We start from the raw sequence: 16,200 nt of genomic DNA on the forward strand, positions 1-16,200 counted from the left end.
GACTCAGCAGTGAACAGTTGTCTGGCTTGAGCAAGGCCATAGCCCGGATTTCTGGCACTGCAGCAAAAACAAAGGGATGTTCTTTTTTGTGGGGAAATGGCAATTATTGAATTTGGAAGGAATAACAGAGTCAGAAAACAATGCTTTGCAATCTTCAACTTAAATGATTTGGCTGGACTGGAGAGATGGCTCAGCAGTTAAGAGCCCTGGCCACTCTTCCAGAGGTCCTGAGTTCAATTCCCAGCACCCACGTGGTGGCTCACAACCATCTATGATGGGATCTGATACCCTCTTCTGTCAGGCAGCATACATGCAAATAGAGCACTCATATGCATAAATAAATAAGGGTTAAGGAAAAAAAAAAAAAAAAGAGCCCAGCAGTGATGGTACACACCTTTGATCCCAGCACTTGGGAAGTAGAGGCAGGTGGATCTCTGTGAGTTCAAGGCCAGCCTGGTCTACAGAGTGAGTTCTAAGACAGCCCCAGCTACACAGAGAAACCCTGTCTTGGGGGGAAAAAGAATAAATAAATTAATAAATGGCTTGGCAAAGAATCAGTAAGTGCCAAAATCACTGGTCAAATGATTATCAGGGATGGGACCCTCACCACCACCACCCCCCCCACACACCTTGGTCTCAAGGGATCACACTACAGATGATGAGCTCCTTAATTTCAAAGCAAAGATGCAGCTGTGTAATATTTAACCTGGGGTGCTGGAGAGATGGGTCAACAGTTAAGAGCATTTGCTGCTCTGGCAGAGGACCCAGGTTCAGTTTCCTGCACCTACATCATGGTTTTACAACCACCCATAACCCCAGTTTCAGGGGAGCCAACAGGCATGCGCATGCTGCACATTCAGGCATGACCACAAAATACTTATATACACAGAGTAAAATAGAGAAATCTAATTTAAAAAAACACTGAACCTGAGAGGGCTGAAAAGGTAGTTGGTAGCGTCTGCCTTGCAACGTGAAGTCCAGCATCTCCGACAAACAGGTATGGTGGCGCATGCCTGCAATGGCAGCACTCGGGAGGTGGACGCAGAGGATCGGAGTGGAGCATTCTCTTCAGCTAGCAGTGAGTTTGCATTCTGGGGTACATAAAAACCATTTTTTTAAGTGAAAACTATGGACTGGAGAAATGGCTCCGTCGTTGATGGTGCCTGCTGCTCCTCCACTGGATCAGAGTGTGGCGCCCAGGGAAGACGTTCTCACTCGTCTGTAACTCAGGCTCAGGAGGACCCAATGTGCTCTTCTGGCTCCTATGGGCACCCTCACACATGTGGCACACACATACACATATACAAATACCTTTTAAAAACTCAAAAGCCAGGTGGTGGGGTGGTGGTACATGCCTTTAATCCCAGCACTCAGAGGGCAGAGGCAGGGGTATTTCTGACCAGCCTGGTCAGTTCCAGGACAGCCAGGACTATACAGAGAAACCCTTAAATAGGTAGGTAGGTAGGTAGGTAGGTAGGTAGATAGATAGATAGATAGATAGATAGATAGATAGATAGATAAAGTAGTATTTTTTTTTAAGTTGAACTCAAATCCAACCCTTTGGAAACAATCAGACATACCCAGAGTATAGAATACATTCTGCACAACAAATGGCCTTGACTGAAAATCTCTTTTAAAAAGAGATTTATTTATTTTTATTGTATGCATATGAGTGTTTTGCCTGCATCAATGTCCTTATACTACATTATGTGCCTGGTACCTGCAAAGGTCAGAAGAAGGTTCCAGATCCCCTGGAATGCAAGTTACAGATAGTAACTCTAGACACAGTGTTCCTACCACTGAGACATCTCTCCAGCCTCTCAAATGGTTCTGTAAATATCCCATTCCTGTTTTTTCTTGTTTAAGATACCTGGAGGGGATTTAGTTCTGTTGAATCATAAAAGCTAACTCAGGGCTTTACTCCAGAATGAGGGGGGCTTCTCTGATGGTTCCCTGCAGAGGGACTTCCAAATAGTGCTTGTTTTTGGTGTCCAAAAGCCAGTGTGTGGTGAGGACATCCCAGTCAGAGAACACATGCTGATCTGTAACTCCTGGAATGCGTGTGTATACCAGTTCCTGGACCAGAGATGTCCTTCTCCCAATTCACTGTAGCCATCCCCATGGGGATATCAGAGCCCAGCAATATGACTTAAAGCAGAGAGGCAGGCACCTGCGGGCACAGGAGAGATGCCCACCATGCTGGCTCAGCCTTCCAAGTCCAACTGGTGCTGCCCTACGATGAAGCCCTATGATGAGGAACAGCTGGTCATCCTCCTGACACAGATGAGGGAGTCCTGTGCCGCCAGGCCTCTTGGAGTTGAGGCAGGAGTATCAGCAACAGCGAGTCCAGAACAGCTAGGCCGTCCCAGGAACACCGGAGACCCCTGGGAAACCGAGAGGCCAGGGTATGACTCTTCCTTTACCACTTTAAGATGCCACTCCTGCCCATGCACCCCTGGGACTCCACAGACCCTTCTCTACCGGTCTTTGTTTCTGTCACTTTGAAGAGGAGGGGGCACATTTAGTTGAGGCACATGCATTATGGCAGCCCTCCCATGCATGCTCCCCGGGACCCCTAGGGGCCTCTGCACCAACACACCTGTGGTCTAGCAGCATCAGGCGCTGTGCTAGCAGCTCCTTCAGCTCCCTGCTGGCTCCAAACAGGTCCCACAGGGTCAGTGGGGGCTCAAACCGCTGCCAGTGCTAGGAGACAAGAGGAGTCATGGCAATGCGCTGGCTGAGGGCCATGTGGCCGGATCCAGAAAGGGGTCAGGGAAAGGCCAGTACGGTGTCTGAGCAATGGCGCTCATGAACACCAGGCAGGACAGGTCAATGGGCCAGAGGGAAAGCAGGCACCTTCATTCTTTCTGTGTGTGGAGACCCACACCCAGCTTCTAGAGAGGACAAATCTCTTCTACGCTCTCCTGTTGTCCGCTCAGATGGACAGGGCTTCACAGCCCCAACTTCATTCACAGTAACTCTGAATCTGACCAGTCATTACCTACTACACTTCCCATCTGAAGTTTCAGGGTACTTAAGAGTATATGGGGGACAGGCTTGGTAGCACATGCTTTTAATCCCAGCACTTGGGAGACAGGGGCAAGTGAATCTCTGTGAGTTCCAGGACAGCCAGAGCTACATAGAGAAACCCTGTCTTGAAAAACCGAAACCAAAACAGAACCAGGACTCTGTAGCCCTAGTCTATGGTCCTAACCATTATACTCCACTGCCGACTGCTTCTGCCTATCAGGCTTCAGCTGGCCAGGTCCAACCTCCAGTGGTCAACCCAGAAGGATGGAGGGAGTAGAGTTTGGGAAGTGACTGATTCTCTGACTCTTAGGAGGAGCTGATATATCGAAAAAACCCCAGTCCCTTACCTGATGAGTGACCCCCACATCAGTGCGCAGCCCCATAGCCAAAACCTCCTCCAGCCTGAAAGAAAATCACATGGGCTCTTAGAGAAGAGACCTCACATTCTTTAAACCCAGTGCTGGGATGGGATGGGATGCTCGGAACTCGCATGGTATGGTCAGAGTGAGTGAACAAAGCAGGCAATAAAGATGTAAAAACACGGAGGGGCTTCTGGGGTACAGGAGACTCTAGGTGAAGAGCTGTACTCAGGTACTCACAGCTCTAGCTTGCCCAAGGGGACGCGCTTCCGGGTGCCGTGACCAAAAAGCATCACCTCTTTCATCCAGTTGTCTGGCTCCAGGGTCTGGATCCGTGCTTCCCGGGTGTGGCCTCCAGCTCCCTGGGGCATGAATCGTCCATGGGCTCCTGATAATATCAATAAACAACCCCCCCCACACACACATTAATAGAAGTTAACATGGTGAATTACTGGATTTAAATCAGGGTCTTTCCAAAGGGTGGTCCCTGAAGAAACCACTATAGATGTAAATCCTCAGGCCCTGCTGCTCCAGCAGTGCCCATGACAAGTCCCAGAGGGAGGGCGCAGCCAGCATTCTGGGTTGCGACAAGCCCCCAGGGGCTTCTGATCTACACTACACTCAGAACCATGGCGGGAGGCTGCAAAGGCCTGAAGATCCCCATTCCACGGTTCTACAGAGAGGTTGTGTGTACTTTGCATGAGGAAATACAGGCTCTGACCGGTTAAAGGGGCAGTCCAGGTTCACACAACCAGAATGTTCCTCCCCTGAATCATGCTTTCGGTTGTTCACAATCGACTCACCAGGCCCAATGCCAAGGTACTGACCACACTGCCAGTAAGTCCGGTTGTGGGTACTGAGCGCCCCCTGTGGGGAAGGAGGGAATTGTCAGCACAGAAGGCGGAACCCACTGGCTTCTATTCAGGCCAGCGGCATCTGATTAGAATATCCCACCACCTCAGGTCTGAGAGCACCCAACGGGGCCCCTCTCCTCAGAAGGCCTTAGTCCCCGGTCACATCTCAGCCCACTAATTCTCCAGCCATAGGCCCAGCACTCACGTTCCGGGCAAAGTTGGAGACCTCATACTGGCGGAAGCCAGCGTCTCGAAGGACGGTCCTGCCCTCCTGGTACATCTCAGCAGCCAGGTCGGGGTCAGGCGCTGGGAGGGTGCCCTGCTGCACCTGAGCAAAGAGTGAGGTGCCGCGTTCCAGGGTCAGCTGGTAGAGGGAGAGGTGGTCATCACAGTGGTGCAGCAGTTTCTGAAGCTGTTGAAGCCACGGCTCCACCTTCTGTGCCGGCAGCCCCAGCATCAAATCCACGGACACCCTGCCAGGGAAAAGGCGCCTGGCTTCCGCCAGAGTCTGCAAAGCGTCGCTGGCTGAGTGAGTCCGGCCCAGCAGCTGCAGCTCCGTGTCATCCAGGGACTGTGGGGAGAGGGTCGGGTGTAAATGAGGGAGGCAGCAACGCTCAGCCTTATTTGGGGCGCAGATGTGAGGGGCACACAACACACAGAAGGGAACGAGAACATAGAGGTGGTCCAGGCAGTACCCAGAGCTACTCCTCGATGAAAGGTGCTAAATTTAATCCCTAGAACTCTCTCTCTTGTTATGTGTTTTTGTTTCCTTTTGAGACAGGGTCTCCCTAAAGGGCTCAGGCTGGTTTTGAACTCAGGGTAATCCTCCTGCCTTAGCCTCCTGCATATGTATGATGACAATTGTATACCACCACACCCAGACCCAAGGGTCTCTTAATTTAGATTTATCCGCTATTTCCTCATAATTAGAAGCCAGGTGTGGTGGTGCACATCTGTAATCCCAATATGTGGAGCAGTAAAGGCAGGAGGATCAAGAGTTCAAAGCTAGCCTCAGCTACATAACAAGTTTAAGGCCAAAGAGGGCTAGAAAACCTTCTCTTTAGAGAGAGGGAGAGGGAGAAAGGGAGAGAGAGAGAGATAAAGAAGCATTTTGACAGAGAATGTCCAGATACGATGTATGCCCCATCAAGTTATGACCCCCAACCCTAGGTGGTCTACCCTGTGGTAAATGGAGATACTGGACACAAAAACATCAGGGGTCAACATCAAGTAGAGATTTCTCCTGACTCACACCTTCAGAGGCTCCCTGATAGGAGAAACCCCAAACTCCCACAAGAGCTGAAGGCTTTCGGTCCTGTTTGGCAGCCTTGTCTCCAGTCTCTCCCATCACAGGGGATGACACAGCTTCCCCCAAAACATGCAAAGTTCTTCCACATCCTGTGTCCTTTCCTCCCACACCCCCTTGCCAGGTAAACACCTGCTCTGTCTCACTCACACATCATTTCCTCCAGGAAGGCTTCCGGGATTTCATCAGGCTGGTGTCCCTCAGGCTGTACTCTAGCATTCTTTACAGATTCCCTCTAGAGGCAGTATTTACCATACCACGATATGGCTGCCGGCCTGCCTCCATCTCCAATCACATGTGTGAAGGTGGGGCAGGTGTGCGTGTGTGCGTGCGCGCGTGCGTGCGTGCGTCACTGAGTCAAAACCACCGTTAGCTGACATGGTAAAGACTTAACCATTTAAGTCTGGCTAGCCAGCATTAAGCGTTGTCTGTGTCTCCAAGTGCCGTATTACAGGCAAGCAGCCATACCCACCCAGCATTTGTGTGGGTGTGGGGGGATCCAAATTTTGGCCCACACTTGCACAGTAAGCATTTCAACCACTGAGCCACCTTCCCATCCACACTCAGGCAGCACCCACTCTGTGGCAGGTACTATGTTAAGAACCTGGATTACAAAAGGGTAAACTAGCCAGGCCATGTGCCTGTAATCCCAATGGCTGAGGCAGGGAGATTGCTGTGAGTATGAGGCCAATCTGAGCTATAGTGTGAGTTCTGGTCTCAAAGTAATAATAATATTAATAAGGGCTGGAGCTATAGCTCAGTTTACAGAGCGCTTGCCTAGCATACCCTGGGTTCGATCCCCAGCTCCACACAAAGTGGGCATGGTTGCACACGTCTGTAATCCCAATACTAAGAAGATGGAGGCAGACGAATCAGGAGCTTAAGGTCATCCTTGGCTACATATCAAATTAGAGGCTAGCCTGAGCTACAGGGTACGTGTCTCAAAACAACGGTGATGATGATACCAAAGCCTGCCTCAGGAAGTGTATAGACCAGTACAGCAACAGACAAAACAGAAAAATAAAATAAAATAAATAAAAAGAGTGTTACTACACAGTCTGCTGTGTACTAGACCTGGTACCCAGAAATGTTTTCCCAATAACTGAATGCCACCTTAGGGTCTGAGTGCACTGGGATGGGGTGGGTGAGATGGGTCACCTGCAGACCAATGGACAACCTGTTGACTCCTGCTGCTCCAAAAGCTGCCAGCCTGGAACCTGGGGCTGAAGTGGGGTTAGCCTCCAATGTGACTTCTGAATCTGCAGGCAAATGGGCTTCCTGTGCCACGGCCTCCAGGACAGCAGCCACCGTGTGAGGACTGGCCAGACTCGGGGTTCCCCCACCAAAGAACACAGACTCCACCCTGCAGGAAGAGGATGGAGCCATCAAGACTGGGCAAGCCCCAAGGGACGTTGTCCTCTCTCCCAAGACCTTGTCTTCGGTGCCTGAACACCGACCTTTGCACCCCGCTGAGCCGCAGCAGCGTCCGCGCCTCGGTCACCAGGCAGTTCCGCAAGGCTCCCTCCTCCACGCCGCGGGGGATGTACTTATTGAAGTTGCAGTAGCTGCAGCGCTTCTCGCAATAGGGCCACTGGGGGGCAAGGGGGTGCGTATGCAAGCTGCAGCGGGACTCTTCCAGGGTTTGTCTCACGCATTCCCATCCCCTTTCTGTGGTTGGTCAGCGGTAGCTGCGACAACTAAGCCGCTCTGCGCCCTTAGGCAGGTGGCGCTGAGATTACTACGCCCGCCCCAGAATGACGAAACAGATTCCAAAGGGTCACCCAGCTGGTGAGCACCACACTAGAGGTCTTTTGTTTGGCACAAGACTTTCCGGTAGGGTAGGACGTGGGGGACAGATACTAGGCCAGATGTGGTGTTGGAGCACGGAAAGAGTGCATGCAGGTGGACTAACAGCAGCGGGACAAGCGCCAGCCACGGCCACCGCTCCCCCGACCCCCCGCCCCACTCACGTGCACGTAAAGGGCCGCGCGCGTGCTCGCGGACTCAGGACTCCGAGGCCGTCCCGGGCTGTCCACACGAGGGCGCCTCTGGGCCGCCCTGACTGCTGCCGCCCATCTCCCGGTCTGGACCCGGGAGGGAACCATTCCGTTCAAGGGCGGCAGAAGGCAGGGATCCGAGACCTCGACAGCGCGCCCAGCAAGGGTGTGCCCTGAGCTGAGCTGAGCCGCGTGGGGCGCCCCAGCGGAAGTCAGAGGGGCTGTGCGTGACCTCGTATTGCCTCTCCCGGCGCGGCTAGAGAGCCCTGGGCCTCGGGTCTGCGGCGCCACCTGCCGGACACTGCCGTACTCACAGCCGAGTCATGACCCATGTAAGTTCTTTCCGTCAGTTGCTAATAACGTTGTGTACCTGGCTCCGATCTGAACGCCAGGAGACATATGGCACTGAATTGACGATTGACTTGGCTATGTCTCTTCCGTCAGTTAGACTATGACCTGCTTTTAGGTACCTGTGTGCCCCGACCCCGTGCTCAGAGCCTGTCTCAAAGAAACAAAAAGAGAGTGAGTCCGGCTCAGCAAGGAAATGACTGACAGCTGCTCTGCTAACCTGAGTGGTCCCTGGAACACACAGATATGTGACAGGAGAGGGCCTTGCTCCACAGAGTAGCCCTTTGACCTCCACAGGTGCCTCCTACCAAACTCATGTGTGCACACAGCACACACAATAATAATCAAATAAATAATTATAGCATGCATGCAGAGTACACAGACACACATGTAGGCAAAATATTCAATCACATTCTTTTTAATTAGGTTTAAAAAAAAAAAAAACGTTGTTTAAAAAAAGGAGGGCTGGAGAGATGGCTCAGAGGACCTGAGTTCAATTCCCAGCAACCACATGGTGGCTCACAACCATCTGTAATGAGATGTGGTGCCCTCTTCTGGCATGCAGGCTGAACACTCACTGTATACATAATAAATAAATAAATAAATAAATAAATCTTAAAAAAGAAAGAAAGAAAGGAAGGAAGGAAGGAAGGAAGGAAGGAAGGAAGGAAGGAAGGAAAGCCACGTGTGGCAGCACAGTCCTATAATCCTAAAATTTGGGTGTAGGAGGAGAATCAGGAGTTCAAGATCATCTTTGGCTACCTAGGGAGCTTGAGCCCCGGCTGGGCTACATGAGATGATGTTTCAAGAAGAGGAAGGGGGCTGGAGAGATGGCGCAGCAGTTAGGTGTACTTCCAGGGGACCCAGCACCCATACTGTGGCTAACCATCTGTAATTCCAGTTCCAGACTTCCTCCAGCACTTCATGCATGTGATGCACAGACATATGCAGGCAAAATGCCCATACACATGAAATAAAAATATTTTTTTTAAAGAAAGAGAGGGAGGGAAAGGCAAAAAAGAGAAAAAGAAAGAATTCCACAGGGTATTGGCTTGACCAAGAGAGTGGGCTGTGGCCTGAGTCAGGCCAATCCTGGCATCTGATGGAAGAGGTGGCGGAGATGGTGTGTGCAGATGGTGTGTGCAGGAGAGGCAGGACACACAGGACAGACTTGGAGGGGCTGTCCCCAGGATGGAAGGATCATGGGCTTTGGAGTCACCCATTGCAAGGCAGTCCTCACCCCCTTTTCTAGATTCTCAGGAAGGTAAAGTTCTAGACATATAACACCCAGGAGGACCAGGACACAACAGGCCAAGCTCTCTGTCCTTATCCCCTCTAGACACAGACTATCTTTCAGTGTCCAATGGTATGTGGCCTAGAGCACACAGCTCAGGGAGGGTCGTTTTCCTATCCTTTGGCTGCAGCAAGAGCAAGGCACACACAGATGAGACTCCGTCCATAGCATGCAGCTCTCCTGAGCCAAGGGTACCAGCTTCAGTGAGTCCAGCCTTTTCTCTCTTGCTGCCTCTAAGTAATGCACATGCTTCATGTCACATGACTGAGTGTCCTGGGGAGAGGGTCCAGGCAAGTTGATAACCAGTGCAAAATGAACCTGCTTCAGCCAGGTGGGCCTAGACAATTCACATCTTCTCTCGGTGAAACTAAAGGCTCGGGACAGTATTGGGAGGAGGAAGCCGGCTTGAGCTATGGTGGTTCACAACCTCTCAGCTGTCATCTGCTATTAACTCTACTTGTGGGCCTGTTGTGCTTCCTTTTCACTTCTTTGTGTGTGCATGTGTATGGATACCCACACCACAGGGCTTATGTAAGGATCCGAGGACAAACTAAAGGAGTCAGTCCCCTGCCTCTACTCTGTGGGTCCCAGAGACCAAACTCAAAGCATCAGGTTTGGTGACAAGTGTCTTTTACCCACTGATCCCTCTTCCCATTGGTCCTTTTATGCGGTTTTTGAAATCGGAAAGGGATGCAAACCACAGATGGGTAGACACTAAGATTATTAACCTTCCTTTAGCCAAAGTTAGTGATCTCATCAACTGTGTGACTCTAAGACAAAACATATATGTTCATAAATCCTGCTTTTCCATATCCAAGTTTCATCTTTGTCATTGTTTTGGGGGTTTCGTTGTTGTTGTTTTTCTAAGGCAGGGTCTCACTATGTAGCCCTGGCTGGCCCAGAACTTACTATGTAGACCAGGCTGGCCTCAAACTCACAGAGATCTCTAGATAACCTTGGTGTCTGTTTCAACAACAGAAGAACACAATATATGCCAGGAATAGGGACAGACAACCATAATTTCAGCACCTGGGAGGTTGAGACAGGAGGATTGCCAAGAGTTAAAGGTCAGCCTGTGTTTCTGTCTCACAAAAAGGGAGAGAGAGAGAGAAGGAGGGATGGAAAGAAACAAACTGCAAGTCAAGGAGAATCGAAGTTGTGCTGGGGAGATTTTCTTAACCCACCAGGTGACTTCATGTCCTTGGCAAGAAAGTGGATCTCCCTGTGTTTCAGGGTCACCTCTGTGACATGGACTGATGCTAACTTAATGGAGCTGCTGGGAAGCTTTCAAGAGAAGATGCATGTGAGGGCATCTGGAACGGTGCCTGGTCCTTAAGAGGAACTTAAACAGAACACTCAGCTCTTCAAAAGCAAGGAGGTGCTGATGCTGGGGTGGCCGTGCAGGGAGCTCAGGGCTGCAGAAGGGGCAGCCCCATGCACAGGAGCTCGGGGCTGTAGACAAGGTTATTTCTGTCTCTTTCAAGTGGGGACTGGAGTTGAGGGAAACAACCAAATAAATTCCAATCGGGCTCCACTTGGATTTAGTTGCCTGAATTTACTCAACATTAAAATCAATAACCATGGGCCAGCAAGAGCTCAGAGGGCAAAAATGCTTGTCACCCAATGATGCAAGTCTAACACCTTGAGTTCAGTGGACAGAATGGGCTCCAGAAGGTGGACCTCTGACCTCTACATGTGTGCTGTGCCATCTACACCCTACACTCATTAAACAAATATTTAAGCATCAATAAAAAATAATAGTAGATCATTGTGGGCTCTGTATAGCGGCACATACTTGTCACTGAAGCACTTGGGAAGTGGAGACAGGAGGATCCAGAGTTTAAGCAGCCGTCCTGAGCTCCACATGGAGATTGAGACTAGCTTACTACACGAGACCCTACCTGGAACAAGCAAAACGTCAACTAGACTGAAGATGTAGCTAAGCGATGTCGCCTAAGCATGCTTGAGGCTCTGGATCCCATCCCCACGACAGAGGAACAAAGTCACACAACCAAGTCATTTGTTTCCCAATAACTTTGCGGTGGATGACACACTTTGAATTGTGGTCACTGCTGTCTACATTACTTTCCCGGGGCCTGAAGTTTGCCTTCGCTGAAACCCTTGACTCTTGCTTTTGGCCTATCCAAGTATCCAGTGGCTGGCCTTTGGGCCAGAGGAGAGACACTCTACCCGAAGATCATGCCAATGCCACCATTCTTTTTGGACAAGTGACCTGCCAAGGGCCATGAAGATTAGCTACTCACTGGCAGGCCACTGACCTTCACCCCCCCCCCCCATCTTGTTCCATGTTCTAAACTATTCTGATTTTTTCTTATTGCTTTTCTTTTTTCTTTTGTTTTTTGAGGCAGAATCTGTTCATTAGAGAAATCCCGGGTTCATCAATCAAAAATTATATAATAAAATAAAAAGTGGATTGGTTGAGAAAGATAAAGAATGATAAATATAAAGTTTTCCTTCTTTTCTTCCTTTCTGGTTTTGGACTTGTTATTATGAAGCCCAGGTTAGCCTTGAACTTACAGCAATCATCTTGCTTCTGCCTTCAAAGTAGTGGCATTACAAACATATACCTCCATACCCAGTAGGACCACGGAGATTTTTGTTTTTGTTTTTAATATATTTGAAACAGGAGAGATGGTTCAGTGGTTCAGAGCACCTGTTGCTCTTGCAGAGGACCTGGATTCAATTCCCAGCATCCTCATGGAGGGTCACATCATTTGTAACTCCTGTTCCAGGAGAGTCAACACCTTCTTCTGACCCCCAGAACACCAGGCATGCATGAAGTATATTAACATATGTGCAAGGAAAACATTCATATACATAAAATAAAAATAAATGAATCAATGTAATGTATACAAGTGTTTTTGCTTGTATGTGTCTGTACATTGTGTGGACACCAGGTAGCCCACAGAGGTAAGAAGAGGGCTCTGGATCTCCTGGAACTGGAATGATGGATGGTTGTGAGCTGCCATGTGGGTGCTGGGAAACAAACCAGTACTCTTAGCACTGATTCATCTCTCCAACCCCTACCAAGTGTCCTTAGGAGGTAATGGCAATGTTTAAAGTTGGCTTTGGTGATGGATATACTTATAGTCAGATACACAAATGCTGGAGGAAAATATGCTTTGAAGTGGGTGAGCTGGATAGGATGTGAGTTATTGCTCAATAAAGCTGTTATTTTACAGATTTATTTTTATTTATTTGCATGTGTCTGTGTAAGTATATATCATGTGGTGTGTGTGTGTTGGGGGGGTGGGGGGGACATGCCCTCAGAGGCCAGAAGAGGGCATGCAATTCTAGGGAGCTGGAGTTACGGTGGCTGTGAGCTGCCCAATGCGGATGCTGAGAATCATACTCAAATCCTCTGCAAGAGAAGCAAGTCCTCTTAACCACTGAGCCATCTCTCCAGCCCTCAAATCTGTTATTTCAAAAAAAAAAAAAAAAAAGAATAATTATTGGGCTTGGAGTGTAAGTCAGCAGCAAAGTCCTTATCTAGCAAAGTCCTTATCTAGCTGGGGGAAAAACACAGCAATATTTATTTCTGGACTAATCTATAGCAACAATTTGAAAAATGTTTAAATGAGTAAAGCTTAAAAAAAAAGACAAAAATGGAGGCAGGCATGATGGCACATGACTTTGATCCCAGCACTCCAGTGGCAGAAAGCAATGAGATCTCTGTGAGTTCAGAACCAGCCTGGTCTACATAGTGAATACCAGCACAATCTACACAGGGAGATCCTGTCTCAAACCAACACACATGGAATTTCAAGGGGACAGGGTAAGGCTTAGATTAAGTAGGTAATGTACAGCAAAGGGCCTGGAGGGCTAATCTGAAGGAGCTGGCTCCCTTCCTCTCTTCCCTTCTCCACCCCGCAGGAGCTGCAGAGAGCATACCAACCAGACACTGGCCAAACAGGGAACTCTTTATGCCAAGTACTAAAGATGACAAGGGGCATGAGGAGGGCTCAGGAGAGCCTGAGAGGGCTGGGAGGATCCTCCTTTGTGTGGGAGGGCTGAGGGGCTCTGGGAGGACCCTCCTTTGTGTGGGAGGGCTGAGGGGCTCTGGGAGGACCCTCCTTTGTGTGGGAGGTCTGAGGGGCTCTGGAAGGACCCTCCTTTGTGTGGGAGGTCTGAGGGGCTCTGGGAGGACCCTCCTTTGTGTGGGAGGGCTGAGGGGCTCTGGGAGGACCCTCTTTTGTGTGGAGGGCTGAGGGGCTCTGGGAGGACCCTCCTTTGTGTGGGAGGGCTGAGGGGCTCTGGGAGGGCCCTCCTTTATGTGGGAGGGCTGAGGGGCTCTGGGAGGGCCCTCCTTTGTGTGGAGGGCTGAGGGGCTCTGGGAGGACCCTCCTTTGTGTGGAGGGCTGAGGGGCTCTGGGAGGGCCCTCCTTTATGTGGGAGGGCTGAGGGGCTCTGGGAGGGCCCTCCTTTGTGTGGAGGGCTGAGGGGCTCTGGGAGGACCCTCCTTTGTGTGGGAGGGCTGAGGGGCTCTGGGAGGGCCCGCCTTTATGTGGGAGGGCTGAGGGGCTCTGGGAGGACCCTCCTTTGTGTGGGAGGGCTGAGGGGCTCTGGGAGGACCCTCCTTTGTGTGGAGGGCTGAGGGGCTCTGGGAGGACCCTCCTTTGTGTGGGAGGGCTGAGGGGCTCTGGGAGGACCCTCCTTTGTGTGGAGGGCTGAGGGGTTCTGGGAGGACCCTCCTTTGTGTGGAGGGCTGAGGGGCTCTGGGAGGGCCCTCTTTTGCTTCACAGTTTTAGATGTTGTTCCATCTGCTCTCGGAGTCTGAATTTCTGGATCTAGAAGAAAGACGAAAGTGAAAGTCTGCTGCTCTGGTACCATGGTAACCAACCATCCTCAGTTTGCCGGGGAAATAACAGTGGGGGAGGGAGGCAAGAACGAAACCCAAGAAAGCCCCAAAGTGACTTTGGACCCTCCTCTGCCAGCCTCGCCAGCTCATTACGGAGGGAGGACCACTCAGCCTTCTGCAACCAGGCCCGCCAGACCCCACACTGCCCTGCCCCTCTCCAGTCCCCTCCACCTTACACACCTTTCCTGAGATAGTGAGCGGATAGCTGTCAACAAACACGATGTATCTGGGAATCTTAAAGTGGGAGATCTGCAGACCAGGGAGAGAAAGTGTGAGGCTGGCCAAGGTCAGAGCACTCCCTTGGCTGTGGAGTTGGGTCCATTAGGCAACATCCCCCCTCCACACACACACCAGGGATGACAGACAGGCAGAGGTAGGTGAGTGAGTGAGGGTGGTTGGGGGTCCCACCTTCCCTTTGCAGAAAGCTTTGATCTCCTCCTCTGTGGTGGTCTCCCCACTCTTCAGCCGGATGCAAGCACAGATTTCCTCTCCCATCCGCTCGTCCTTCACCCCCACCACCTATCCAAGGCCAAAGACAAATACCAGACTGCGACCCTGGGCTGGCTCATTTTTAATGTCAACTTGACACAGGCTAAAGTCATTTGGAAAGAGAGGACCTCAAGTAGGAAAAAGCCCCCACCAGGCTGGCCTCTGGGAAAGCCTATGTTGCGTTTTCTTGACTGATGATTGATGTGGGAGGAGACAGCCCACCGTGGGTGGGGCCATCCCTAGGCTAGTGGTCCTAGGTGTTATAAGTAAGCAGGCTGATTCAGCTGGGAGGAGCAAGTCAGTAAGCAGGTCCCCTTCAGTTCCTGCTTCTGGGTTCCTGTCTTGAATCCCAACTCCAACTTCCCTTTGATGATGAACTACAATAAGTTAAGACAAAATAAACCCTTTCCTCCTCAAGAGGTGTTTCATCACAGCAACAGGAGCCTAAGGCAAACGACTTCCTGTTCACCAGCTAATCCTGGGATACCACCGGATTCACGGGGCCTCACCTGCACTTCCTGCACCTGTGGGTGTTTGTGGAAGAAGTCCTCCAGCTCTGCGGGGTAGATGTTCTCACCACCCCGGATGATCATGTCCTTGGAGCGGCCTACGATCTTGCAGAAGCCTTGTTCATCCATCGTGGCGATGTCTCTGTAAGAAGAAACCCGGGAGCGGCATCTCACCTCGGCTTTATGGTGCTAGTCCACTAGCTCACTTGTTCACTCAGTCACAAAACATTTATTGAGCATCTACTATGTGTCCCCCATTGCTCTAGATTCTAGGAGTCCCAGCAGGAACAAAAAAACATCTTTGGAACCTATAGGCTACGCTGGAAGAAGGGGGGAAAATCAGTACAGCACCCATCCCATTCTCTTTGTCTTCTTATTTGTAGATCAGCTTGTCCCTATGGATGGCTTCTTTTTGAATCATTTAGGTCTCCGCTCAAATGTTTCCAGAGGCCTTTTCTGACCCTGGTCTAAGAAAATCCTCTTTCTCCGCCACTTCCTCTCCTGTGACCCCATTTGACTTATTTGATGTCTGAAATGATCTGTCTTCTTCCACCAGACACGTGGGAAGAAGCAGGCCCCTTCTCATCTTGCTTCCCACATCCATCAGGTTGGGAACAGCACTGGCGCATAGCAGGTGTGGACAGCGAATGTGCGGATCTAATACATGACGAACACACGGGTGGGGGGTTAGCTCAGCGGGAGAGCGCTTGCCCCGCAAGGCCCTGGGTTCAGGCCTTAGCTTCAGGAAAAAAGAAAGACAGGGAGAAAGAAAGGCGGGAAGGAAGGAAGAGAAATCTAGGAACTGGAGAGATGGCTCAACAATTAAGAGCTCTGGGTGCAAGTGTAGTGTGATGTCCTGATGCCTCATCACTGCGGGAAGTGGGTTCACCCCCATGACACACATTTTTACCTAGGGAAATTTCTTTGTTGCTTGTTTTGAGACAGGGTCATGTGAGAGTAACCTTGAACTTCTAATACTTGCTTCCACCACCCAAGCGCCCAGGGCTGTGTGCATGCTAGACAAGCACTCTACCCACTGAACTGCATCCACAACCCATTCTTTTTTCCATTATTGGGCACAAGGTCTCATGTAGCTCAGGTTGGCTCTCAACTCACTATGTCGCTAAAGATGACC

At 50.5% G+C, this 16,200-nt stretch overlaps 2 protein-coding genes across 4 annotated transcripts in view; both read right to left on the reverse strand.

Annotated features, from left to right (window-relative positions):
• Nucleotides 1-494: 494 nt before the first annotated feature.
• Rsad1 (radical S-adenosyl methionine domain containing 1) lies at nucleotides 495-7,782 on the reverse strand. Of its 2 annotated transcripts, XR_004945728.1 has the most exons (10): nucleotides 7,520-7,782; nucleotides 7,007-7,140; nucleotides 6,708-6,912; nucleotides 4,449-4,814; nucleotides 4,193-4,256; nucleotides 3,630-3,777; nucleotides 3,378-3,432; nucleotides 2,600-2,703; nucleotides 2,171-2,384; nucleotides 495-1,091 (listed from the first exon to the last, which is right to left on the reverse strand). XR_004945728.1 is itself a non-coding variant. In XM_036198209.1 (9 exons), exons 1-9 carry the CDS (start codon nucleotides 7,652-7,654, stop codon nucleotides 2,267-2,269), a joined length of 1,329 nt encoding a protein of 442 aa, XP_036054102.1. In that variant the 5' UTR covers nucleotides 7,655-7,782; the 3' UTR covers nucleotides 1,710-2,266. The 2 variants fall into 2 exon arrangements, 1 of the variants encoding a protein (XP_036054102.1); XM_036198209.1 differs by lacking the exon at nucleotides 495-1,091 and having other exon boundaries at nucleotides 1,710-2,384.
• A 5,326-nt stretch (nucleotides 7,783-13,108) lies between these two features.
• Acsf2 (acyl-CoA synthetase family member 2) overlaps nucleotides 13,109-16,200 on the reverse strand; it is a 35,579-nt gene continuing 32,487 nt past the window's right edge. Inside the window, exons 13-17 of one of the 2 annotated variants that reach the window (XM_036195711.1) lie at nucleotides 15,066-15,207; nucleotides 14,476-14,586; nucleotides 14,248-14,316; nucleotides 13,939-13,996; nucleotides 13,109-13,591 (exon numbers count right to left, since the gene is read on the reverse strand). In XM_036195711.1, the coding sequence (XP_036051604.1) occupies nucleotides 13,946-13,996; nucleotides 14,248-14,316; nucleotides 14,476-14,586; nucleotides 15,066-15,207 (373 nt within the window). In that variant the 3' untranslated portion in view covers nucleotides 13,109-13,591; nucleotides 13,939-13,945. Of the gene's footprint in view, nucleotides 13,997-14,247; nucleotides 14,317-14,475; nucleotides 14,587-15,065; nucleotides 15,208-16,200 lie in introns of both variants that reach the window. The other variant, XM_036195710.1, reaches the window with a different exon arrangement.

The sequence above is a fragment of the Onychomys torridus genome, chromosome 8 (assembly GCF_903995425.1).
Source record: "Onychomys torridus chromosome 8, mOncTor1.1, whole genome shotgun sequence".
Lineage (NCBI taxonomy): Eukaryota > Metazoa > Chordata > Mammalia > Rodentia > Cricetidae > Onychomys > Onychomys torridus.